The sequence below is a fragment of the Pongo abelii genome, chromosome 3 (genome assembly GCF_028885655.2).
Source record: "Pongo abelii isolate AG06213 chromosome 3, NHGRI_mPonAbe1-v2.0_pri, whole genome shotgun sequence".
Lineage (NCBI taxonomy): Eukaryota > Metazoa > Chordata > Mammalia > Primates > Hominidae > Pongo > Pongo abelii.
The window spans coordinates 162,828,883-162,854,952 of NC_071988.2; the positions used below are offsets into that span (position 1 = coordinate 162,828,883).

Below are 26,070 nucleotides of genomic sequence, written 5' to 3' on the forward strand. Positions count from 1 at the left end.
TGTACATCTATTTTGGAAAGTGAATGTTCAAGTCAATGTTAGCTTTTATTTATTTGCTTTTACTCCACATTTTTCCGGAATAGAGGAGTGTGCATACACGTGTGTATGTGGTTGTGTTCAGCTGGGTGGAGTGGGTAGTAGTGAAAAACAGGAAATAAATAAGAAAAACTGAACTAGGCATCCCACAATGCTCCACTAGTGACATAAGGCAGGTCACCCACATTCTTTGCCCATTTTTAAATTGGGTTGTTTGTCTTCTTACTGAGTTGTATGTTCTGAATGCAAATTCTTTATATGTTCTGAATGCAAATTCTTTGTTAGACATAGGTATTGCAAATATTTTCTCTCAGCTTGAGGCCTGACTTTTCATTTTCTTAAAGGTGTCCTTAAAGGAACAAAAATTTTATTTATTTATTTTTAGACAGTCTCACTCTGTTGACCATACTGGAGTGCAGTGGCACAATCTTGGCTTATTGCAGCCTCGACACCCTGGACTCCAGCAATCCCCCTACCTCAGCCTCCCTGGTAGCTGGGACTACAGGTGCGTACCACCACAGCTAGCTAATTTTAAAAGTTTTAAATTTTGATAAAGGCCAATGTATCAACTTTGTCAATGGTTCGCTTTTTAAGTCCTATCTAAAAAATATTGCTTATCCTAAAGTTGCTAGCATTTACTTCTATGTTTTCTTCTAGAACTTTTATAGTTTTAGCTTTTACACTGAAATCTATGACTCATTTCAAGCTAATGTATGGTGCAAAGTAGGAATTGTTCATTTTCCCCCAAAATTTTTGTAACTAAGTTCTTGAATTAAATTTCCTTATTTTGAAATCCCTAGAGTGATTTCCATTTTCCTGATTGTTGTAACTCAATACAGGCAATGGTATTAGAAAGATAGGTGGTATTCAGATTGCAGAAGGATTTGAATGCCAGGCTAAATTATCACAGCTCTATTTAACTTACGTGTATGATATTATGTTGATACTTGACAAATACTTGCTTAGATAAAATGTTAAGAAATAAACAATCTCAGCTTCCTCATCAGTAAAGTACTGATAATAATACATTTTTTGTAGCCTCTAATGAGATTTGATAAATACACACGCATATATACATACACACAATGCTATGCAGTATGTGTACTATACGCTATGCCAGATAATATGCAGCCAATATTGGATTTAGTATATTTACTGAGAATCTGTTTTATTCTTTCCCCACTAAGCTTTCTGGGCTCCTTCTTTGCCCATTAATGTGCTGGTGAAAAACTATACCCTTCCTTTCCCTGGCTATCATCCCACTGTTTCTGTAATATTCTATTTCTTCAATGTTGCTGGATGTAGGTCGACGCATCAACATTTCATAAAGAGTTCATTCACCATGTGACAGCCTTATCCCTACTGCTTGTACAAGTGTCACCCTGTTACAAGATAGCACAACACAAGAGCCAGAAGAAACTAGAGAACAGGGCTCTGATGGAAACACAAAGTCTGGTTTAAAGGTCAAGCTGCAGAACACAGCAAAGTAGGGAATCCTTTACTTTGCTCTGGGAGGGGTTGGGAAGAGGAAAACAGAAATAGAAACATACTCTCTTACACTTGCATTTTCAAAAAGAAGGAAGCATTTTAAATAATGTGCCTAAATATATAGTCCTCAGGAACAGCCTAAAAACATTATAAGGTAAACAGCTCAATGATAACTGGAGACCAAACACTGACATGAGCACGCTTGGCTCTTATTATGCTGGCATCATTTTACATCAACCTGTTTGACTTCCAGTCTATTTAAGGTTTTTATCATTTCTGACCATTCTGACTACCTCTTTCTCCAGAAAGCACGTGAAGAAGCCTGATTAAAAACCTTAAGGATTGTATGTAATTTGTTTAGAAGAATCTCTGGTTGCTCATCTTCCAATAAATATTGCATAATTCACCTTTAGTTGGTTTGAAAGCAGGTCATAACTGGTATGTTGGGGGATGGGCAGGAGGGGATGGCTCAAAGTGGTGGCTTGAATAAGCTCTCAAAAGGTGACAGACTCACTCTTAGCTACAGAAAAGAGGCTTGATGTTTTGACCCAGAGCCTGGGTTGATGTCCCAACAATAAATTACTGAAATTCACCTAGACTGGTGTGTTTACATGCCTTCCCGGACAATCTAATGGATTTTATCTAAAGCATATAGTAACAAGAGCAATGGTCCAGTCATGCATGTTATAAGATCATAACCCTACCCATTCCTCTGGCTCACAGAACATAATTTTCAGCTCTTTGTGTTTAGAACAAAAAACAGAATTTGTAATAAATATTTGTCCTTGCAACAAGAATTCCTTGCTATGAGTTTAGGGTGAAAACAAAAGAGATACAAATGAGGTAAGCTGCTCAACAAGGTAAGGATACATGAAAGGGCAAAAGGAATAAGGGGGACTGAGCTGAGCCCGACATTTGTCTTCCATTTTGCCCCTGCGGATGGAAACCACAGCTCATGTAGTCTCTTGTGCTTTCTTCTTGTTTCCTTACTAGGCTGATAAAGCTGAAAGAGACTTAGAGATTATTTAATCAATCATTCTCTCAACCAAATAAGATAATGAATATAAAGCATTTAGCCCTGTTTCTGGCTGAAAGAAATCCTTAATAAAAAGTAGGCTATTGGTGATCATGATAAAGTTGAAGCTATTTAGTTGTTCATGGTTATATTAACCCATCCCATTCACTTCATACTAAGGAGGTAGATAAGAAACCCAGCATCTCATGCTGGTCGAATGGGATAATACTTATTATGTCAGTGCTGAGATTAGGTCTTCTAACTCCTTAAACAGTTTTTTTTTTTTTTTTTAAATAAAAAAATAGAGCCAGGGTCTTGCTATGTTGCCCAGGGTGGTCTCAAACTCCTGGGCTCAAACAATCCTTCTGCCTCAGCCTCTCGAAGTGCTGGGATTACAGACATGAGCCACTGCGCCTGGCTTAAACAATTCATTTAAACTATTTATTTTCTGTTCTGGAGCATATTCTCAAACTGCTTTTTAATTTTTTTTTTTTTTTTTTGGTGGTGGTTTTTTTTTTTTTTTTTTCTTTTTCTTTTATTATTATTATTATTATTATTATTATTATACTTTAGGTTTTATGGTACATGTGCGCAATGTGCAGGTAAGTTACATATGTATACATGTGCCATGCTGGTGCGCTGCACCCACCAACTCGTCATCTAGCATTAGGTATATCTCCCAATGCTATCCCTCCCCCCTCCCCCCACCCCACAACAGTCCCCAAAGTGTGATGTTCCCCTTCCTGTGTCCATGTGTTCTCATTGTTCAATTCCCACCTATGAGTGAGAATATGCGGTGTTTGGTTTTTTGTTCTTGCGATAGTTTACTGAGAATGATGATTTCCAATTTCATCCATGTCCCTACAAAGGACGTGAACTCATCATTTTTTATGGCTGCATAGTATTCCATGGTGTATATGTGCCACATTTTCTTAATCCAGTCTATCACTGTTGGACATTTGGGTTGGTTCCAAGTCTTTGCTATTGTGAATAATGCCGCAATAAACATACGTGTGCATGTGTCTTTATAGCAGCATGATTTATAGTCCTTTGGGTATATACCCAGTAATGGGATGGCTGGGTCGAATGGAATTTCTAGTTCTAGATCCCTGAGGAATCGCCACACTGACTTCCACAAGGGTTGAACTAGTTTACAGTCCCACCAACAGTGTAAAAGTGTTCCTATTTCTCCACATCCTCTCCAGCACATGTTGTTTCCTGACTTTTTAATGATTGCCATTCTAACTGGTGTGAGATGGTATCTCATTGTGGTTTTGATTTGCATTTCTCTGATGGCCAGTGATGGTGAGCATTTTTTCATGTGTTTTTTGGCTGCATAAATGTCTTCTTTTGAGAAGTGTCTGTTCATGTCCTTCGCCCACTTTTTGATGGGGTTGTTTGTTTTTTTCTTGTAAATTTGTTGGAGTTCATTGTAGATTCTGGATATTAGCCCTTTGTCAGATGAGTAGGTTGCGAAAATTTTCTCCCATTTTGTAGGTTGCCTGTTCACTCTGATGGTAGTTTCTTTTGCTGTGCAGAAGCTCTTGAGTTTAATTAGATCCCATTTGTCAATTTTGGCTTTTGTTGCCATTGCTTTTGGTGTTTTAGACATGAAGTCCTTGCCCATGCCTATGTCCTGAATGGTAATACCTAGGTTTTCTTCTAGGGTTTTTATGGTTTTAGGTCTAACATTTAAGTCTTTAATCCATCTTGAATTGATTTTTGTATAAGGTGTAAGGAAGGGATCCAGTTTCAGCTTTCTACATATGGCTAGCCAGTTTTCCCAGCACCATTTATTAAATAGGGAATCCTTTCCCCATTTCTTGTTTTTGTCAGGTTTGTCAAAGATCAGATACTTGTAGATATGTGGCATTATTTCTGACGGCTCTGTTCTGTTCCATTGATCTATATCTCTGTTTTGGTACCAGTACCATGCTGTTTTGGTTACTGTAGCCTTGTAGTATAGTTTGAAGTCAGGTAGTGTGATGCCTCCAGCTTTGTTCTTTTGGCTTAGGATTGACTTGGCGATGCGGGCTCTTTTTTGGTTCCATATGAACTTTACAGTAGTTTTTTCCAATTCTGTGAAGAAAGTCATTGGTAGCTTGATGGGGATGGCATTGAATCTGTAAATTACCTTGGGAAGGATGGCCATTTTCATGATATTGATTCTTCCTACCCATGAGCATGGAATGTTCTTCCATTTGTTTGTATCCTCTTTTATTTCCTTGAGCAGTGGTTTGTAGTTCTCCTTGAAGAGGTCTTTCACATCCCTTGTAAGTTGGATTCCTAGGTATTTTATTCTCTTTGAAGCAATTGTGAATGGGAATTCACTCATGATTTGGCTCTCTGTTTGTCTGTTATTGATGTATAAGAATGCTTGTGATTTTTGCACATTGATTTTGTATCCTGAGACTTTGCTGAAGTTGCTTATCAGCTTAAGGAGATTTTGGGCTGAGACAATGGGGTTTTCTAGATATACTATCATGTCATCTGCAAACAGGGACAATTTGACTTCCTCTTTTCCTAATTGAATACCCTTTATTTCCTTCTCCTGCCTAATTGCCCTGGCCAGAACTTCCAACACTATGTTGAATAGGAGTGGTGAGAGAGGGCATCCCTGTCTTGTGCCAGTTTTCAAAGGGAATGCTTCCAGTTTTTGCCCATTCAGTATGATATTGGCTGTGGGTTTGTCATAAATAGCTCTTATTATTTTGAGATATGTCCCATCAATTCCTAATTTATTGAGAGTTTTTAGCATGAAGGGTTGTTGAATTTTGTCAAAGGCCTTTTCTGCATCTATTGAGATAATCATGTGGTTTTTGTCTTTGGTTCTGTTTATATGCTGGATTACATTTATTGATTTGCGTATATTGAACCAGCCTTGCATCCCAGGGATGAAGCCCACTTGATCATGGTGGATAAGCTTTTTGATGTGCTGCTGGATTCTGTTTGCCAGTATTTTATTGAGGATTTTTGCATCAATGTTCATCAAGGATATTGGTCTAAAATTCTCTTTTTTTGTTGTGTCTCTGCCAGGCTTTGGTATCAGGATGATGCTGGCCTCATAAAATGAGTTAGGGAGGATTCCCTCTTTTTCTATTGATTGGAATAGTTTCAGAAGGAATGGTACCAGCTCCTCCTTGTACCTCTGGTAGAATTCGGCTGTGAATCCATCTGGACCTGGACTTTTTTTGGTTGGTAAGCTATTGATTATTGCCACAATTTCAGCTCCTGTTATTGGTCTATTCAGAGATTCAACTTCTTCCTGGTTTAGTCTTGGGAGGGTGTATGTGTTGAGGAATGTATCCATTTCTTCTAGATTTTCTAGTTTATTTGCATAGAGGTGTTTGTAATATTCTCTGATGGTAGTTTGTATTTCTGTGGGATCGGTGGTGATATCCCCTTTATCATTTTTTATTGCATCTATTTGATTCTTCTCTCTTTTTTTCTTTATTAATCTTGCTAGCGGTCTATCAATTTTGTTGATCCTTTCAAAAAACCAGCTCCTGGATTCATTTATTTTTTGAAGGGTTTTTTGTGTCTCTATTTCCTTCAGTTCTGCTCTGATTTTAGTTATTTCTTGCCTTCTGCTAGCTTTTGAATGTTCAAACTGCTTTTTAAAAGAGTCACATTCCCTTTTGATAAAGTTAAAAATCTTATCCCTCCCCGTGAAGGTTTGACACCTCTATTCTCACACCTTTCAGAAGTACTGTGATTTTTCCTGAATCCTTACCTATCAGGAAGATTTTGTTGAACTTTGGAGTTGGTATTTTAAAAAATAATTTGCATTTTTTGTTTCCTACTTATAAAACCAAGTCATTACTTTATGTGATGTTTTTCTATACACATTCCTCCTAAACCCAATCATTGATCCAAAAGTTTGCAATCCCTAAATGCTTCATCTGGGTTTGGTACCTCTTTAAAAATCTCATGCTACTCTGAAACAGATTTTTTTTGGTGGGCAGAAAGAGATATTTTAAAATGCTACAAAGGTACAGGGAATAATATAGTAAACCAAACTGCGGTGTCACCATCAGTAAGTGTCAATGCTTAATGATATTCAGTTCTCTGTTCAATGTCACTTTCTCAGATAAGCCCTCCTTGATTTCCTGCCCTAATTAATAGTCACTGGTCACTCTCTAACTCCTTACTTGGCCGCATTTTGATTTTATTTTTGATAATTGAATCCTGACATTATATTCTATATTTCTTATCTTATTCAATAGGATGTGATCTCCACAAAGTCAGGAACTGCCTGCATTGCCCCAAGATTCCCCAGCATAGAAAGGAGGATCTGAATTATACTAGGCTCTGAATAAATTTTTGTTGAATGAATGATGTTTCATTTAAGCCTGCCTTTTTAATTAAAGCAAAACAAAAAACAAATAAAAACCCCCACATTAGCTCCTTTTGTGTCTCACCACTAGTTTTATATCCCCAACACAGCAACTACCACTCTGATTTGATATGAATTCTTCCAGTATCTTTCATGCAAATCAGTGTGTATGTATGTGTGCAGGTAACAAAAAAATCAATGTACAAGTTAAATAATGTTTTGTGTTAGCATTTTTATATGAAAGAAAGCTTGCTATTTGTGTTATCCTGCAATTTACTTATTTTTCCTTGTTTTCAGATTTAATTACATTATGTATTTAATTCTTGTTAACTGCTATAAAAAAACTAGTCCATCTAAGAATATGCTATATTTTATTTGTCCTTTCCCCAACAGAGAGACCTTTAGGTTGTTTACAATATTTTTTCACTATTACAACAATTTTTCCCAGTACATGTGTTGTGTGCTAAATGTTTCTGTTCCCCCAAATTCATATGTTGAAAGCTTAAACCCCAATATAATGATATTAGAAGGTGGGGGTTTGGGGAGGTAATTAGGTTTAGATGTGGTTATGAGGTCGGGGTGCCCATGATAGGATTAGTGTTCTTACAAGAAAAAGACTGGAGTTCACTCTCTCATCTCACCATGTGAGGACACAGAGAGACAGCAGCCATCTTCAAGCCAGGAAGAGCTATCTCACTAGAAGTCAACCATGCAGGCATCCTGATCTTGGACTTCCCAGACTCCCAAACTGTGAGAAATAAATGTCTGTTCTTTAAGCCACCAGGTCTATGTTATTTGATGATAGCAGCCTGATAGACTAATACAATGTATCTTTTAGAAAGTTCTCCAAAAATGTTAGTTTCCTTTTCCCTTCCTTGTTTTCAGAGCTAAGAATACAAAATCACTTGCTTCTCCTAGGAAGGGACCTTTTGAGGAGTTTAATGCAGCTTCCATATGCTACCACTTGTTTTGGCTTTCCAGAAAATAAATGTCAAATTAATAAGAGAAATGAAGAGGTGTAAAGTACCATTTTAAATCACTGATCTCACTAAAGGTTAACTATAATAATAGCTAGTCACCTGTCTGCACCTATTATTATATTCCATGCTCATGGCAGGTGGCAATGAAGGTGGGATGAGTGAGTAGGAATAGCACTGGTAGAAAATGATAGATTTGGCCAAGAATTGTTCTAACACACTTTTTTTTTTATAACAGTGGCTATTATAATTTTATCACCATCATCACCATCCATTATATTTGATTTAGTTTCCAATGTTCTTGCACATATTTGAGCCCATTTTACAGCAGGCTACCTAACTTTCAGAAAGGCTATAGTTCTCTCAAAGTCTCAGAAAGAGCCAGTAGTAAGTGGCAGAACTAGGACTTGAACCTAGCTCTTCTGTTCTTGCTCCAGTAGGTTTCATGGTGCTCCATGAAGTCATACAGGTCCACAGAGCACCCCAGGGACCACCCGTGGGAGGAACTGGGAAGGCTGGACAGTGGTGGAAAATGATAGTGGCGATGACAAAGTTGACAATAATAACTGCAACAAGCCCAGCTGAGACAGTTCTTTCCAAACCCCTCCATTCCTCCCCCTCCTTTCCTCCCCCTCCTTTAGCATTTAGCACAGTTGTCCTTCAGTATCCAGTATTCGTGGGGGATTGATACCAGGACACTGCCACCTATCAAAATCTGAGGATGCCCAAGTCCCTTATATAAAATGGTGTAGAATCTGCATATAATCTATGCACATCATTTTGTATACTTTAAACCTGGGCCACCAACTGGTGCCAGTCCATGGTCTGTTAGGATCTGGGCCGCACAGCAGGAGGTGGGCGCAGGGTGAGCGAGCATTACTGCCTGAACTCCGCCTCCTGTCAGCAGAACATTTGATTCTCATAGGAGCAGGAACCCTATTGTGAACTGTGCATATGAGGGATCTAGGCTGTGCATTCCTTGTGAGAATCTAACTAATGATCTGAGGTGGAACAGTTTCATCCCGAAAGCACCACCGTCCCCCCCGCCACCTCTCTTGTGGAAAAATTCTCTGGCAGGCAACTGGATCCTGGTGCCAAAAAGGTTGGGAACTGCTGCTTTAAATCATCTGTAGATTACTTATAGCACCTAATATAATGTAAATGCTACCTAAATAGTTATTGTACTGTATATTTTATTGGTACTATTTTCTACTGTTGGATTGAGATTTTTTTTTCCTGAATATTTTTGATATGCAGTTGGATGGAGGGACACCTATATAGCAATGTATGAGGGCAGATGACTAATTAATAGCGTAATGAATCTGTTGAAGTTGTTGAACTCCCTCATTTACTTCACTAATTTGATCTATAGTTCCTTTGCTAATCTGATCTTTGTTTCCTGAAAAGCTAAAACAAAACAAGCATCTGATGGCTAAAATTAATTCCGCCAAATGCCTCCGCTTATAGTGATGCAACAACAAGGGAGGGAAAGGACCTATACTTCACCAGCCTGTGCTGGCCACTTTTCATGTATTTATTAGCTTAAAAAACCATGAGTTTAAGCTGATCTCTTTATTACATTTGAACTGTACACAAATATTGGGTTTGAAAAAGACTTTTGTTAAAAACTCAAAGGCAAAGGTGTGGCCAATTCAGGCCTTCCATACAATGGCAATTTTGTATCCTGCTAACTCTGTCTCCAGAAAGTGGGTTAGGGAGTCTGGGTGACTTCTTGACCTCGCAGGTTCCTTCCCCCTGGGGAGGGATGTAGCCAAAATGTACCCTAGAGTAAAAGGTCTGTGGAGGCTGGTGTAGTGTGGCTCACGCTTGTAATCCCAGCACTTGGGAGGCCCAAGCAGTAGGATCGCTTGAGGCCAGGAGTTTGGGACCAGCCTGGGCAACATAGTGAGACCCCATCTCTTAAAAAAAAAATAAGCTAAAAAATTAGCTGAGTGTGGTGGTGTGTACCTGTAGTCCCAGCTACTCAGGAGGTTGAGGTAAGAGGATTGCTTGAGCCAAAAGATTGAGGCTGCAGTGAGCCATGATTGCACCACTGCAATCCAGCCTGGGAGATGGAGTGAGATCCACCTCTTAAAGGAAAAAAAAAGGTCTGAGGGTAATGCTGCCACTGTGACCACCCCCCAGCCTTTCTCCAAAGAACACTTTTATTCATAATATTCCAGACATGTGATTAACAGCACTGCCTTATTTCATTATTTAAATATTCTACCCATGGATGTTTTTTCTCCTAACTAGAGCAGATTGTAATTTCTCAGGGGTCAGGGGCTTATTTTGCAAGACTCCATCTCTAATGCTATAGAAATAAAAGAAATGCAAAAGTTATCACTTGAATGTACCGAATAAATAAATGGGAAAATCTGAAGACATCATGTTGATTTTTTGAAAGGATAAAACAGTGGGGAAGGGGACTCATGCTCTTTTGATATCAATGCTATGTGGAGTACCTCATGCTAAGGAATCAAGGCAAAAGCATAGAGTAGGCTAAGAGAAACAAGACCTAGACTGAGCAGTGAGCTCAAGTGTTTCATTTACTATGGGCCAGGAATCTCATTCCTGCTCTTTCCAACTCCACCTTATTAGGTACCTTTTAAGATCATTTTCTGTTTCCTTGTTTCTCTTTTAGAACCATGCTCAGCACCTCCCTAAGAAGAGGGGCCACCTGTGTGGAATGGTTCCTGAAGCTGGCAGTGTTGGGGGTGTGAATAAGCCAGTTGTTCTGGCAGGGGGCTTGTGAAACTTAAAAATGAAGAAGTGAGAAGAACTGAAAAGGTATCGTTTAGAGTTGGATTATCATGAGTGGTTAAACATGTACATAATAAACACAGAATTAGGAAAATTCTTAAAATTTTCAAACTTAAAAACTAGCAATTTTCTAGTATTAGGAATGCAAAATCTAAGACAGAAGCATTTCATCCTAATACTCTCCAATATATGTACAAAAGGCCAAATTCCCTAAACAAGTCAATAGGGAGTTCCTGGAATTTAACATGGGGGTTAAGGTTTTAGTATTTCGTCCACAAGCTGAAGAGTGATGGTTCCTTTCTCTGTCTCTTTCTAAACTCAGGAAAGCTATGCAAATCCCTTATGTAGAGAAAGCTTTTAGTAGATCTGGCAAATGAGATCTGTTCTTAAGAAACAGCACTTGGCAAAGTAACTGCTATTTTGTACACATCTGTTTTACATCTGTTCAAACCTAAATTCCTTCAGAGGAGGGGCAATGTCATCCTAGCTCAAAATAGGCATTAATAAATCTTATGCTAAATCACCAACATCTTTTGGTAAAATAGCTGTATTTAATTAATGAAACAGACTTCCAGATTAACTTCCGATGAGGTCTTCTAGGTATCTTCAGAGTGTTTTATAATGTTTTCTCTCCCTAGTTATTGTTAATATATTCTGTGACCTTTCCACAACAGAAAGTCATTTTAACATGTGGCCCATGTAGTTTCTGAATTTTTATTTCTTTTTAAAGGATCATGCCGCTGCTTTTTGGGATGATTACTGATGTTTATAATGAGCCCCATCCCCCACCTTTTAAACTCCATAAATATTTAAGACAAATAACCGTAAATATTCGTCCATGATAGAGCTCCTGGGTCCCTTCCTTTGATTGGTGCATGCTTTGTTTAACATTTTGCCAGTGCTTCCCAGTAGCACACAATCAATGCACATTTTGAACTTGTATTCTTAAAAAATCTGCAGCCACAAACATGGCCCATGTCCTAAATAGTAGGTACTGCTGAATAGATCTTCAATGTTTATTTTTGTCCAGCCTGCAAATATTTTATATTATTTTGCCATGAAGAAAGCTGCCTGAGACTATGTAGGCAGTTTCCTGTAATGTAGATGCCTTGTCAATAATCTAAGTATGGTACAGAGTGAACAAATCCATAAATCTCCAAGTCACATGTAACTTGCTCATCTGGTGCTGAGCTGCCTGAGTCTCCATGGATACCAAGGGAGCATCTTCAATTCAGGGAACTCTCAGGGAGAGCAGACTCTTTCTTGCCCCAGGAATCCGCAAGCCTGGCAAAAAGAAGTGAGGGTCCTTGAGAACATTACCTTTGTGGATCCTGTTCATTAACCCACTAGAGACTAAATCCCAGGTCACCTTTGGTTTTCTCCCACTCCCTTTAAGAGAAAATCTCCTGGAGAGGGTCAGGGGCACAGGTAGCATGAGGGCTAATTGGGATTTCTGAGACTGAACATTTTTCTCTCATAACTTTGATGGGAATTCCAGCATCACAAGTGAGTATATTTTTCTATTTTGTGATTATATTTTTAGAGACTGGGTTTCTCTAAGGGGGAGATGACTAGGCACTGAGACAGCCCTGGAAGTAGAAAATGGGCAAATTATAAGCATAGCTATGCATCAATGTAAGTCAAAGTCCCCACAATATGCCTTGGAAGCAAAAAACATATGTCTCCGTAGGAAATTAGCCTATATACATTATAAGAGCAAAGCTATGGTTCCATATGTTCCATAACTGTAACTGTTCATCAAGATAGGAAAATAAAAACAAAGAAAAATAGAGTTCCTACCATTATTACCTCCTGCCAATTATCAGCTCCAAGAACACATTGTCTATACTCTTAACTTTAGTGGCAGATCATTCTGCTTAGCGGTTACCAACTCTTAGTTCTGTGTTGCAGATCTTAGCTGCAATGCACCCAAAGAAACTATAAAATGTAGCCTTGTTGTCTTATCCTTTTTCTTACGGTAGTTAATTTTATGACACCAAAGAATTCTTCCCTCAGTAAAATTATGCATCTGAGAAAACCAATGGTAATTCTTTCAAAACTTATCTTTTGATCTGCTCGTTCAAGGACTTATTTCAGTATCCAAGATTTTTAAAGATTTTTTTTTTCTACAGGAAGCACTTCCTTTTTCTAGTAGATGATTCTAGAATTACGGCTTACGCTAAAAATGTAAGAGAATGCCTGCACCACAGTGTGTAGGTCACACATCAGGTCGGGGATGTTTCATGAGCAAAGAAGCCATTATTATAACAATCAAAAGGCAGCAGCCTTCCCCAGATAGCAATGTTGCCTGCTAGGATTAAACCTCCATCAAGATCACAAGTAAGGCATGACTAAGTAAAAACCTACTTGTATTTTCTATAATTGTATTTTGGGATTTGGACCAGTGCTGTAAGGATCCAGTGGTCATCTTTATTGCATGTATCAACACACAGCATGGGTCTATTAAGAAGGATCCTCCAAGGATCAAGCACATACAATTGCACTTATGTGTTCAGTGGGGAGATTCTCAAAGCAGAGTAAACAAGAAATAGGTAAAGTTAGTTTGACTGAAGAGAATGTTCTAACTCCAGTACCCCTGCATACAATTAATAAGAGAAAATTTCAAGAAGCTGTAGGGATAAGATACCACTTAGAATGTGTGCATTGTCTCAGGTTCTGCTTTCCTCAGGCAGGCACTCTGGGGTTGCTGGGCATACGTTTTGAAACTCTGGCTTTAGAACGAATTGCTCAGGAAGCCTGAAAGAAGTGACAATTCTCTGCCTACCCCTAGAAACTGATTGAGTAGATCTGGGGAGGGGCCTACGGATCTGCACTCCAACTGCAGCCCAGGTGGGTGTTCACACCATAGCTAGAAACTGGTTTGAGAAACTAGAGAAAGAATCTGGGCTTTGATGAGAGTGACAAGAGTTTTTACTCCAGCCCTGCCATTTACTCCATGTGTGACCTCTGACATGGTTCCTAGACTGCTCTCTAATTCAGTTTCTTAGATATAAAACAGTGATAATTGTAAAGGTTAAATAAAATATGTAAGATTCTTGGCACAAAGTTTAATAGTGTTTGAGCCCCTTCACCTTCTCTTCTATACAATAACATTTTTTTGAATGCTTATTATGGACCAGGTACTTTTCTAAGGATTATTGCATTACATTTAATCCCACGATGTAGGTATTCTCTAAATTACCTCCATTTTACAGATGAGAACTAGAGGTACAGAGAGGTTGAGCCATTTTTCCAAAGTTACACGGATAGCAGGTGGCAGGGCTGGGCCTTCACCTAGCTTTACTACCAAGAACGTACATTATTTTCAGGGACATAAATTAGGGATGGGAAATTTCAATACCTCTCTCTGCTGTCTAACAAAGACCTACACTTTACTTATAGTGCCTTTACCATCTGATCATGTTCCTTGATGCCCCACCAGATGAAGAGACTACTACCACTCAGTATGGATGGACACATACAATTTTATTTGGCCCCAAAGGTGCTGTTCTATCATAGGGCTTGGATGCTAGGAATATACTATTCCTAAAATTAGGAACTGCCTTACTTGTAGGGGCATATTTAATTTTTCCAGATATTAGAGAGCCTTAGGTTCACTTAACAAAAAAAAAAAAAGATGCACACACTTTTTTTTTTGAGTTGTTCTTTCTCTTAGGAGGTAAGCTGCAACTACAGTTTCATTTCTAGGAGTAATCAGGAGACCCATGACCAGAAATTTCAATGATCCCTGCTGAGACATGGCTAACTACTATTACATAAAGTTGATGGTACTGAGTAACATGTATGTATGTGTGCAGGCATGCATTTATGCTAGATAAAAGCACAGATGTGCATGCGTGTCAAAGTACTGCTTAAGGTACAAATGTCAGAAAAATACGATATGCATATATGAACATGTTATAGGTTTATGTTCCTACATAGTTGCATGGGCATGCTTGGTATACAGATGTGCACAGGCACAAATGCTTCCACATATGCATGCATGTATGTGCTTGTGTATGCAAGTATTTATGTATCCAACTACATACATTTTATCTCAGTTTTTTAACAAGGAAGATATGCTTTTTAATCCATTGAGTTCATGCTTAAACTTTGATTTCTAAATCCTATTTTCTAACTCCTTATTTAAATAACAGCGGCAGTATTATCATGGGATTATTTTTCTTTTAAAAATTCATTCCACTGTTCTTGTTGCACAGCAGGAGTGTAAGTGCAGCCAATACTTTCTCGTGCTGACAGCCCTGATTAAGGCATAAGTCTTAATTGATAGAAATGAGTGATTTGTTTGACAAAAAAATTTTGATGGAACTCTAGTCTATAAATCTACTAATTGTTCCTCCCTGCTGCGAACATTAGATAAGAGACAGTGTGTTAACTGCATGTTGTTGGCTCATAGGCACACATATTGTTTCCCTGTATGATTTTACTAATAGGGTTTTTTTTTTTAAATGAGATCTAATAGGAACATTCAAAGCATTGATCTTAGCACTGTGTGTGAAAGAAGTACCGCTGCCCTGAAACTGTCCCTAAATTTGGGATTGCAAGGCTGCAGTGAACTGCAGAGGATGTGCTTTTCCTCAAAAGGGCTGAACCAAGTGTCACCATAAGGAAATGTGGCCCAGCATTGCTGCAGCTTCCAGCTTTTCCAAATTGAAAATTCAGGTTTCTATGTAAAACCTTGCCATATTTAAATGTGGGCTCCTAACTGAACTTTATCAGAAGCATTCTGAAGACCAAACACATTTCATTTGTAGGCAGGCAGAGTCACAGGTGGCACCAGTTTGATACCTCTGCCTAGAATAATCCTGGAAATTCCTAGACATCCAATTCTACATCTAACTCTATACAGTCATTCTGGGTGATGAGCCAAGGCTGGAGATTGGTGGTGGTGGTGTGTGTGTGTGCATGTGTGTGCATGAGTGGATGCATGTGTATATGTGTGTGCACAGGGAACCTGGCTTGACTGTCATCCTGATGTCCTGGTGTGTGCTCCTTGGGAAGCCTGTGGAGCGAGGAGGAAGAACTGTCTTCTAAGCATCCTTGCACGCTCAGAATTATCCAAACAAAGTGAAGAGTGTCCTAAGTGATTAACCACAATTGTGTCCTGGAGAGATGTGGGGAGGATAATCTGGCTAAATCACTTAAGCTGCAATATATTTTCTTTTCTCCAGAAGTTTTCCCTGAAAGTTTTTTCCCCAAAGCGGAGGGGGGGAAAACTTGCAGTGAGGACCACCACAGAAGAAGCTGGTGAGTGAGTTAGATATTTCTGTATTTTAAAAGGTATCCTAGTAGGTTCTCTCTCTCACTTTCTCTCTCTCTCTCTCTCTCTCTCTCTCTGTGTGTGTGGGTGTGTGTGTGTGTCCCATTTGCTGCAAATCTGGAAATTAGGTTGGTGCAAAAGAAATGGCAGTTTCTGCCATGACAGCAATTTATTTTGCACCAACCTAATAGCAGTGGATATTTCCAAAATTTTTCTTCCAAGTTGTCCTCTGAGGTTCAACTTATAAACACAAAAAGATCATCAAGACCTAGAAATCTGAAATTGCTGCTTTATTCATAGAGCAGTTGTCTATAGGTTATTATGCTCAAAACACTAAGGTTACTGGCAGGGCCACTATCTGTTGAATATAACCAATACAGAGCCATGTGTAGATACAGCATAATTACAACTTTCTAGGAATTGACACTAATGGGTTGCCAATTTACTGATGGGCTGACTAGTGGTGATGCTGATAACCTCAGAGGCTTCTCTGGAAATAAGGTTGTAAGGACATTCATAATTTTATATGAGATCATGGTCATAAAGACTATAGCTAGTAACTCAGTAACACTCAAATGATCAATTAGTGAAAAAGATAAATAACTACAAGCAAGCAAGCCATTCTTCTCAGGAACTAAAGTAATTCTGGTAATTGAAGAAGAGCAAGATGATGTCAGTTTTCATCTCCACAGGCAGATGGTTTAGGATACAATCTAGAGCTCTCAGGCCTCGACACTACATCTTGGAAACTGACAAAGATACCTTGCAGATATTTTTATATGTAGAAATTTCAATTTCATCAATATATACCATGACGTGTCTGACCAATATCATTCTCATGAAGAGGTGGTGTGTGGGGTGGGGAGAGAAGTAACATTTATAATTTCTTAAGTGTCAGGCACCAAGCTAGGAACTTGATATATATATACCGATTCATTTAACCTTCACAACAAACCTATGAGGTAGGTTCTATTTTGACAATTTTCATGAAGAAGAAACTGAGGCCCAGAGATATTAAGTGAATTGGTGACAGCTAGTAAGTAAGTGGCCAGACCAAGATTTGAGTCCAGATCTGTCTGACTCCAAAGTCATGCAGTTTTCTCAAACCTACATTATCTCACAGTAGGGTCATCTTTATTTATCATGGGTTAATATAAAATAGTAAAGGTCGTGTAGATGGTATAAAACAAAAATGAAAAGCTGCATTTAAGTCTTCAGTGGTTTCTGGGCATTTGGTTTTATGACATTAGCAGGGCATTTGCAGAAATTTATGCACAGTTAGACGTTAGAATCCTTCTCTGTGACATTTTCCTTTGCTGCTGTTTCCGCTATTTCATCTCTCTCTGATGCTTTTAATTCCATTTCTGCTGCATAGTACAATATCAATAATGATAAATAATAAATCATCAGTCCATTTCTACAAGGCATTAGTCTCCCTCTCCTCTTGTGATGGGGGACCAATTTAACACTGTGCTCCTCTTTCACACGGGGGTAGGGTCATACTGGGGGTAGGGTCGTTCTGGGGAAACTGGCTATACAGAGAATTGTTTGTTAGTGCCTTGGTCCAGCCTGAATATCATTGGAAGATATATTTATTATTTTCATTAGCAGCCAAAATACAAATATACTTCGCAATACATTCTCCTTTACCTTCCATTACTGTTGTTGGTTTCCCTTAAAATTCAACATATTCATTTACTCATCCAACTGACGTTTATTAAATCTAACTGTATGCCATAAACTGTGCTGGGTTTTAGAACATAAAGGTAAAAAGTCACACAGTCCAAGCCTTTGAGGATCTATAAATTTAAGGGGGTAACTGGCGATTTCTCAAGAAATTGTATCAGAGATAGCTATTTGAAAGTAGATAATTGTAAAAGAAACACCAGATTCTGCTTGGAGGAGCAGAGAAAATATCTCAGAGAATACAGCAGATGAGATGTGCTTGAAGGATACATAGGATTTGGCAGGTGGAGGGAGAAGCACGGGAGGACAGTGTACCTGGAACCACAAGTGGCTTAAAATGCTTCTGTGTAAAGAGCCAGATGGGAGTGGGGAATAGTCAGGGAGAAAGATGCAGAGGCCAAATGCTTAATGATTTTGTTAGATTAGGCAGATGGAGATTGTAACCCGTAGATAATAAAAATGTTTGGAGCAAAACACTGACAAAAACAGATTTCTATGAATGATTACCCAGGAAACAGGATGAGCACAGACTGGAGGATGGTAGGACCAGACAGGGAGATAAGAGCTGATAAGGGCTTGAATTATAGTAATGGCAGAGGGAAATGGCACATGGAGAGATATTTAAAAGGCAGAATGAACAGGGATGGTGATTGTTTCACTAAGGAGGACAGTAGCATGGAAACAACATAGGGTAGCTGCAAATGATTAGCCTGAGCACTGGGAAGTAATTTTACTGTAAAAACAAAAGTCACTAACTTATAAAATGAACCTATATGCTAGTGTAATGCAAATATAGCATGAAAAAGGAAACACTCTTTACAATTTGGTACACATTTTCTGAAGCCAAGTATACCATGCAAAGGCATAATTTTCACTTTAGTAAAAAGCACATTTTTTGCAGGGGATGTTAAAGCAAAGTGTGTGTTGAACTAGTGAATTAGTTATTTGATGGCATGTCAATAAACCTTTTTGGTTTTTCCTTATTTTTTAAATTTAATTTTCAGATCAAATTTTTTTCAATATTTATTTCTGCATAATATTTTGGCTTAAATAACATGCTATCATAGCTATTATTGTTAAAATTTACACTGAAGTCTGTATAAGAACCAGGTGAATACTGCTTAACAGCATTTTGGGAGCAGAGGACCATGATGTTTGGAGACAGGGTCTGCTGCGTATAGGAATCCCAGAAGCAGACCAGGCTACAGCTGTGGACGGAGGCCAACTGTGCTGCTGTTCCAGCCTCCTCCACCCACTGTCTTCTCAGCCATTCATCCGAAATGAAGATAGACAGATGCTGGATCTCACAATGACCTTCACTAGTCTTAAGAATGTGGCTCGGGGAGAAAGCTGAGGGCACAGTTCCTTGCTAGGCTGGCTCAGTGGTGCTGGAAGGAGAAAGGTGGCGAGAAGGGCTTGTAAGTGAGGATGCAAGACCTTGAACCTTTCTAGTGAGACTTGGAAAGGTGCTAAGACAGGGACTCTAACTGTAATCACGGAGCTAGGGGCCTAAAAAGGATCTTAGAAATCACCTAACAGAAATGCAGAAAGGGTAAGTGACTTGTTCAAGATCACACAGCTAACTGGAGGCCAAACCAGGACTAAGACCCCAAATTTCTTGCGTCTGGCTAGTGGTGTTTCCGTGATATCAGCTTACCTCAAGTAGCTCCAATAATGTTCTAATAGTGACACTTTCCTTTGTTCTGAACCACTGAATTTCACTTCTGAAATATATTTTGACTTACAGAACCCTCAGACTCCGAATTTCCAAAGCCAGTTCTTATGTGAGCCAAGAGGTATTTTCAGCTGCTCGTGCTTTTCTAATCTCTGAATGATGGCACTTCCCCATGATTTGCTTTAGAATCGAAATGCAAACACAAATGTTATCCTATTTACACGAGACCCTCCTCAGACACTGAAAAAGTGCTGACCCGCAAGCTGTGTTTCCTGCCATCAGCTGCTGCCTCACTGCCGAGATCCATGCACAGTTTGTCAGTGTCTGGTAAACTGCAGGTCTGCCCCCCAGCCCTTTGCCCGGCTCATGCTAGTAACAGCTGCTAAGCCATGTCAAAAGCAAGATGTCATTGTGAGGAATTAATCAATTGGAGATGGTGCTATCAATGAGTAACTCAGGGCATATGAGACAATCTCCCAGCAATGAATGAATGGATTTAATCTGTTGGCTGAGTTACTTCAGTTCAGGAAGACAAGCTTCTTCTGGGTGAGTGGTTGTGTCATACTCAGGCTGAGTGCTCCAAGTAGCAATATACCTGTGGTCTAAATTGATTGATTCTCTCACAGGCTGTTTGTGAATCTGCAGATCCTCAACCCTCCCTGTCAGAGGTACCAGGCACATAAGACAGGAAAGCCCTGGCAGTCTCGCCTTGAGTGGGCTTTCTTGGATTGGCAAGTGTTTTCAGTGGAGGAGAAATGTTATTGTGGAAAATCCTGTGGATCGTGGATTGGGTAGTTGCCATCTGCGAAGCTTGACAATGGAGGCATGTGCTTATTGCAGAGATCTTTGCTTTTTGGAACAGCTGTGCCTCTGGTGAAGCTGCCATGGAGATGGTGAGCTAGAGGGCTCAGAAGCAAGGGGGTGATGTTGCTCCAGGGACCTGGCACGTTAACAGTCATGTAAATGATTGTCTGGAGTAGTGTTACAATCTTCAAATGCTTTGTTTTATATAGAAGTAGTCACTGTGGCTTAACTATTTCCTGAAGGGGAGATGACAGTGGGGCCTAAAATCTTAAATGGCTGGCTAATTCTCTTGCCTGCCACAATGGAATGTCCTCACAAATCAAAGCAATCATCTTTCCAGGGCTAATGTGAATCTTATAGGCACCAAGGGAGATAATTCTCCTGCTTGGTTCCAGCTGGCATATTTATCCATAGTCAAGAACACAGACTTCGCCATTTCAGGCTTTAATGCAAATCAAAAAAGCAGACATGGCTACTCACTCTTGCAACTTCCTCATCAATACTGGAATGGTTGATCTAAATGTATGTATTTCTGAGTGCACCGGTATATTTTGTAGTCACATAAAACCTGGATATTGCTGTTTTGCAAATGTAGCAAAGTGTAGCTGCACATGTGAAACAGAAATCTGAAGTTTATGCCAACCCTCCCTTTTTCTTTCAACTGTCTTGATTTACAGAGGTTCCCTGAAAAAGTCCTGAACGCACATTCTTTCTCTTGTTTTCCTGTTCGGGCTGTGGTCAGAGCAGGTCTACAGGCATTTACAAGTTTTGAATAGAGATGTTCTAAATGTTTCATCAATTGCTCCCTCAATAAACTTGCAACTTAAAAAATATAAGAATAAATGTCATTTCTGGCCTAATTTTAAGAGAATGCATCTTTAGGAGCAATGAGTCCCATAGAGAAGTTTATATTGAGCTCTCCAAATTAGAGAAAGCAAATCCTTGCAGAGACTAAACACAAACCTCTGAATGAACTCTTTGGAAGTTTTTCCTATAATGAGTTGGAGTATGTGTCCCTGGAAAGCTCCTGGGTGGTTTGCAGTGGTAGGTGTCAGAGCTGGCATGAAAACCACTTTTCTCTGTGCTGCAGCTTCAGCTGTGCTTTAACAATTTTGTCTTGTAAGTGCATTTTGAAAAGTATTCACATATATATATGCATATATATACATATATATATTTTTCCAAAAAGGCAAACCCATTTAAGGGCCTGTAGTTTAGTAGAGATAGCAGCCAAGTATGTGCTCCTTAGTTGAAGACCATCAAGACATTTAGGAACTAATTCTCTTGCACTTTCATGGGACTCTTTCTGCCTCAGTTTCTACTGAAGAGACATGAATAACAAAGAAGCAAGAGACAGACTCTCCCTCCCCTACCCATCACTCTGCTCTCTGCCCCATTGCCAGATGTGCAATGAAATGTATAAAGGGGAACTTGTTTGGTAATTCTTGACCCCATCACCCATCTTGAGGCAATAAGAAGGGGAAGAAGATGGGGTAATAGGTAAAGAAATTGTCAACGAACAGAGCGATGTCATGTTGAATCCCGCTCCTCTAGTGAAAGGGGTGGAGAAGGGCACCTCCCAATCCCAGGCCTGTGAGGGGTTGCTGCAAGGGAATCCCCAACAAGATTTTGAAATATGTTTCCTGTAGGTTGGACTCAGCAAAAATGTCTCAAACTTTTGTGGACTCAGTCTTCTTCCTGCCTGCAACCTTGAGAGGAGGCCCAAGACCTTCGTGGGGTCAAAGGCTGGAGACTGCTGCTGTCCTGGAAGAGGACTGTCAGGACAGGTGATGTATGAGTGTCCTAGAGGTGAACGGGGTTAATGTGGGTCCTACCCAAAAGGAGTTCCTGGAGAGGTGAGGAGAAATTATGAGACAGAGGCTGAAAATGGACTCCTGGGCGCACAGGATGCTCATGAGTAAGCAAGAGAGACCCATCTGTCAACACGTTTTTGGAATTACAAGGGAAAGTGCCCAGCAGAAAAAAATTTTTTTGGGGTATGTGTTTGCAACTTAAAGGGACTCTTAGAACTTAAAGGTACTCTTAGAACTATCAGTTACCTAAGAGTAGGTAGAAAAATCTTGGGCCTGCTAGAATTTTCATCCAGGGGCAAGGAACTCTGACAACCACTCAATACATTTTAAGTGTCAATGTAGCAAAAATAAAGATGCATTTAGAATGGTCCCCCACATCTGCCTGAGCCTTGGGTCTACCACCCACCATGGCTCAAAAATATTCAAGGAAAAAAAACCCAACAAGAATAATACAAATAAAAAAAACCAAAAATAATACAAATAAAAAGTCAATATGCTAGAACAACTACAATGTTAGGTATAACTATCTAGAGGTGATTTAAAAGTATGGAGGATATGCAAATATTACACCATTTTATATAAGAAACTTGAACATTCTCAGATTTTGGTATCTTTGGGGGAAAGGGGGTATCATGGAACAAATTCCCTGTGGGTATCAAGGGATGACTGTTGAACACATTAGATACACTCCTCTTTCCCCAAGCATCAGAGTTGATGGGAAGTTAGCAAAGGACATTTTCCCAGAGGAAATCCATAGCATTTTTCATTTCAACTGGCCAAGTTTTAGCCTTTACATTAATTCATGTGTACTGCTTCCTTCTGAAAGTTTGAAGACCAGGTCTCCTGGCCAGACACATCATGCCAAAAGTGCTTTTCAGAATGTATGGGGCAGATGTGCCATATCTTGATTCTGCCATTCCCACCCTCCATGGGCCAAGAGTTGATTCCCTCTAGTCTGAGATGGAAGAAGGGCCAAGTGGGTAACGATCTGCAGACAGTGCTAGAGGACTTGTGTAGTGACTCAGTAAGGGGAATAAGGAAATGAATGGTGAGGTCAACAACCTCCTTGAAAAATCACAGGAAGGTTTCAGACCCCACCCCCCTGAGATGTGGAGTGGCACTCAATGTTTTTAAGAAGGGATAATAAAGTCATCTTTTCTGTGTCTTTCTCTAGCTTCTCTCTTGAGTCTCCAAACATACAGGGCTGTCTGTTTCGCTGTGTTTTCCTTTGGTTCTAAGGAACTTTGTTCCCCTGTGGAAGCAAACCTAACAATCTGCATCCTGAGCTTAAGAAGTTAAAGGCAAAGTGTGTTTTTGGCATGATCAGGCCTACAGATAAAGACTGGTGAGTGACGTGTGGGCATTCATACAAATGACCCCTCACATGAAGGTGGAGGAGAAACACTGTTCTGGGACTGCCATATGAGGTTTTAAAAGATGAAATGCCAGAAACATTAAAAAATATGTACTTAAAAACATCTTTCTTCCAATGTCAGACTTGCAACAAGTTTGAATTTCCTTGGCTCTGTAAATGTTTTTCATTTTTTTTTCCTGGGAGCTGAAGATGATCCTTTAATGCTAGATTTTTCCACTTTCATTCTGAAGGCAATCTGTTCTACATCTTTGCTCCATGAGTGCTGAAATGACCTTGACATGCATTTGATCTATTGCACATGGGCCAGGAAAGAAAGAATAGAGGTTGGAATGAGGGTACAAGTAGGAAGTAAACAAATTTTTGATCTTTTAAGAGATTTAGAAAAATGGAAGAACTGAACAAATAAACTAAATGAAAAGTGAGTAGGCAACTGTGTTAATTTTTCCCCCTGTTCTGTCTCTGAGCATAGTGTCACTAAGCCTGGGCTCTGGGGCCAGTGGCCCAGTGAGTTCCAGCCCCATCTGTCACTTATGACCTTGGATCAGTGACATTAATCTCTCTATGCCTCCATTTCTGCATCAGTAAGATGAAGATAAAAATAATATTTACCTCATAGGGTTGTTATGAGCTAATATATGAAAAAGGCTTAAAAGGGTACCTGGTATGTAATAGGTACAATGTATTTCTTAGCTGCTGTTATTTCTTCCTTTTTTGGTAATTTCCTGGGTCTGTGGAGATGTGAGGAGGGGAAAGAATAATTTGGAGAAAAGTCATGTCCAACCTCCACTGGGTTATTTATTTGCAATTTATAGCAATATTGTATATCCAACTACACTTAGGTCTATATCCTCAGGATTTCTGAATAGCATTAGAGTTGAGTACAATAATGTTGATGAAAACTTGAATCTTTTGACTCATTTAGTCATGCATTTGTGTTTGTTCATTTATTAATTAAATCAATTTGAGTAAGTCACTAGGCAATTAAAAAAATCTGTATAGAGCAGAGGCTTTTTCTCCTAAGGAATTACAGCCACTTAGTTAATGGTATAAACCATTAACAAATAACCAGAGTGTTCATGTTTGTAAAATTCTGAGAAATCCTAATAAATAAAGCTAACCAGAAATATATGGTTTAGGAAAAATATTTCGTGAGAAAATTTAGTTTCTATACTTAGAAATTGATAGCCATATTCATATATGCCATCAGTCTTCTGACTGTAGGTATTGTGATATTACTCATTTCTTTATCCCATCTTTACCAGTAGCTTCCTTTGAAATTGCCTGGCTTTCTTTTCTTCTGTTATGAACAGAAGGTCTCCACTTCAAGCTTAGATTGAACATGTTTACCTCAAGTCATTCAATAAACATCTACAGCATGGTCACTATGAACTAAACACTCTGAGTCTGTTTCATGAAAAAACAGTTTAGGGATTACAAATTATATGGATATAGATCATAATTTTCTATTTTTTTATGTATTTTAACTCACAATATATTTACATATATTTTATTTTGGATGTAATTTAACCCACATTAAATTAAAATGCTTTCTCAGTTGTCATCTTGGCTTTACTAAGATCTATGAAGTATGTACCCACTCTTCAAAATAAGGAATCTGACAGATGACGTATCTTCTCTTAAAAACCAAATGGTCATTCTTTTGCAAGGATAATGATCCTTTACAAATGTTTTTGTTCTTGAAAGCAAGCTCATGCCTTAGATGTTTTTCAACTGCTGGCAAAATTTTATCACATCTGCCAATATATTTCACTAAGGTCACTTATGCTCATATGTGTGACGGTAATCAAAGAAGTCCAATAAATGGAAAAATTCTGAGACCACCTGGTACACCAAAAAGAGAACTTATTATTTGACCTGAGTCAGACATTTAGTCCTCTGGGGCACAATTTTCTCATGACAAAAATTAGAAGTATATTTTGGTAAAAATCAAATGACCTTTAATGTTCTCTTCCATTTAAGGTACTAGTATTCTAGATCTATGCACTCCAATATGGTAGCCACTAGCCATATGTGATTACTAAGCATTTCAAATGTGGCTAGTTAAAATTAGTTTTATAGTGTCTCAATAGTTTTAATTTTGAAGATAAACATAAGTTTATGTTGTCTTAATAGTTTTAAATATTGTCTCAATAGTTTTAATATTGGAGACAATATTTTGTCTCAATAAAAAATTAAGTTCTTTACTGTTTACTTCTTGAGCCACTTTATTTAAAAACATTCTGAAATGTGCTGTAAGTGTAAATAAAATACACACCAGATTCTGAAGACTGAGTACCAAAAAATGTAAAATATTTTGGATATACAGGGTTAAGTAAAAATATATTATTAAAATGAACTTCATTTATTTCTTAATGTTTTAGTGTGGCCATAGAAAAATTTAAATTACATGCATGACTTGCATTATATTAATATCAGGTTGCTGCAGTCTAAACCTTCAAAACAAAGGGATCAAAATCTATCTTTAATGGCTTTTAAATGCCTAATGGTCAATATTTCAATACTGAGATCTTTATACCTGTAAAAGTCAAGTTTCTCAAGTTAAAGGTCCCATTTATCAAAAACTAATAAACCTTGCATGTGCGGATATTTCTCACCAAGCTCCTCTTCAAGTCACCTTCTGTCAAGGTCCTGTAAAAATGGTATGGTTACAATATTCAATGTTCAAATCCCATGGATCATCTCAACTATATAATAAAAGATGATCAGGAAATAAACCAAAAGGTTAAGAGTGGTTGTTCCCAAGTAGTGGAGCCCTCAGTGATTTTTTCATTCCTTTTTTAGTCTTTTCTTTATCTCTCA

General features: G+C 38.7%; 1 protein-coding gene across 8 annotated transcripts in view; it reads right to left on the reverse strand.

Annotated features, from left to right (window-relative positions):
• RNF150 (ring finger protein 150) overlaps positions 1-26,070 on the reverse strand; it is a 270,744-nt gene that overhangs the window by 25,684 nt on the left and 218,990 nt on the right. The window contains exons 7-9 of one of the 8 annotated variants that reach the window (XM_063723671.1): positions 25,842-25,899; positions 23,909-23,978; positions 11,734-11,899 (exon numbers count right to left, since the gene is read on the reverse strand). The exons of 2 other annotated variants lie outside the window; for them this stretch is intronic. In XM_063723671.1, coding sequence (XP_063579741.1) covers positions 25,892-25,899 — 8 coding nt within the window. In that variant the 3' untranslated portion in view covers positions 11,734-11,899; positions 23,909-23,978; positions 25,842-25,891. Of the gene's footprint in view, positions 1-6,150; positions 11,900-15,052; positions 25,900-26,070 lie in introns of those variants that run through there. 5 more of the 8 variants (XM_063723669.1, XM_063723670.1, XM_063723668.1 and 2 more) reach the window with 5 other exon arrangements.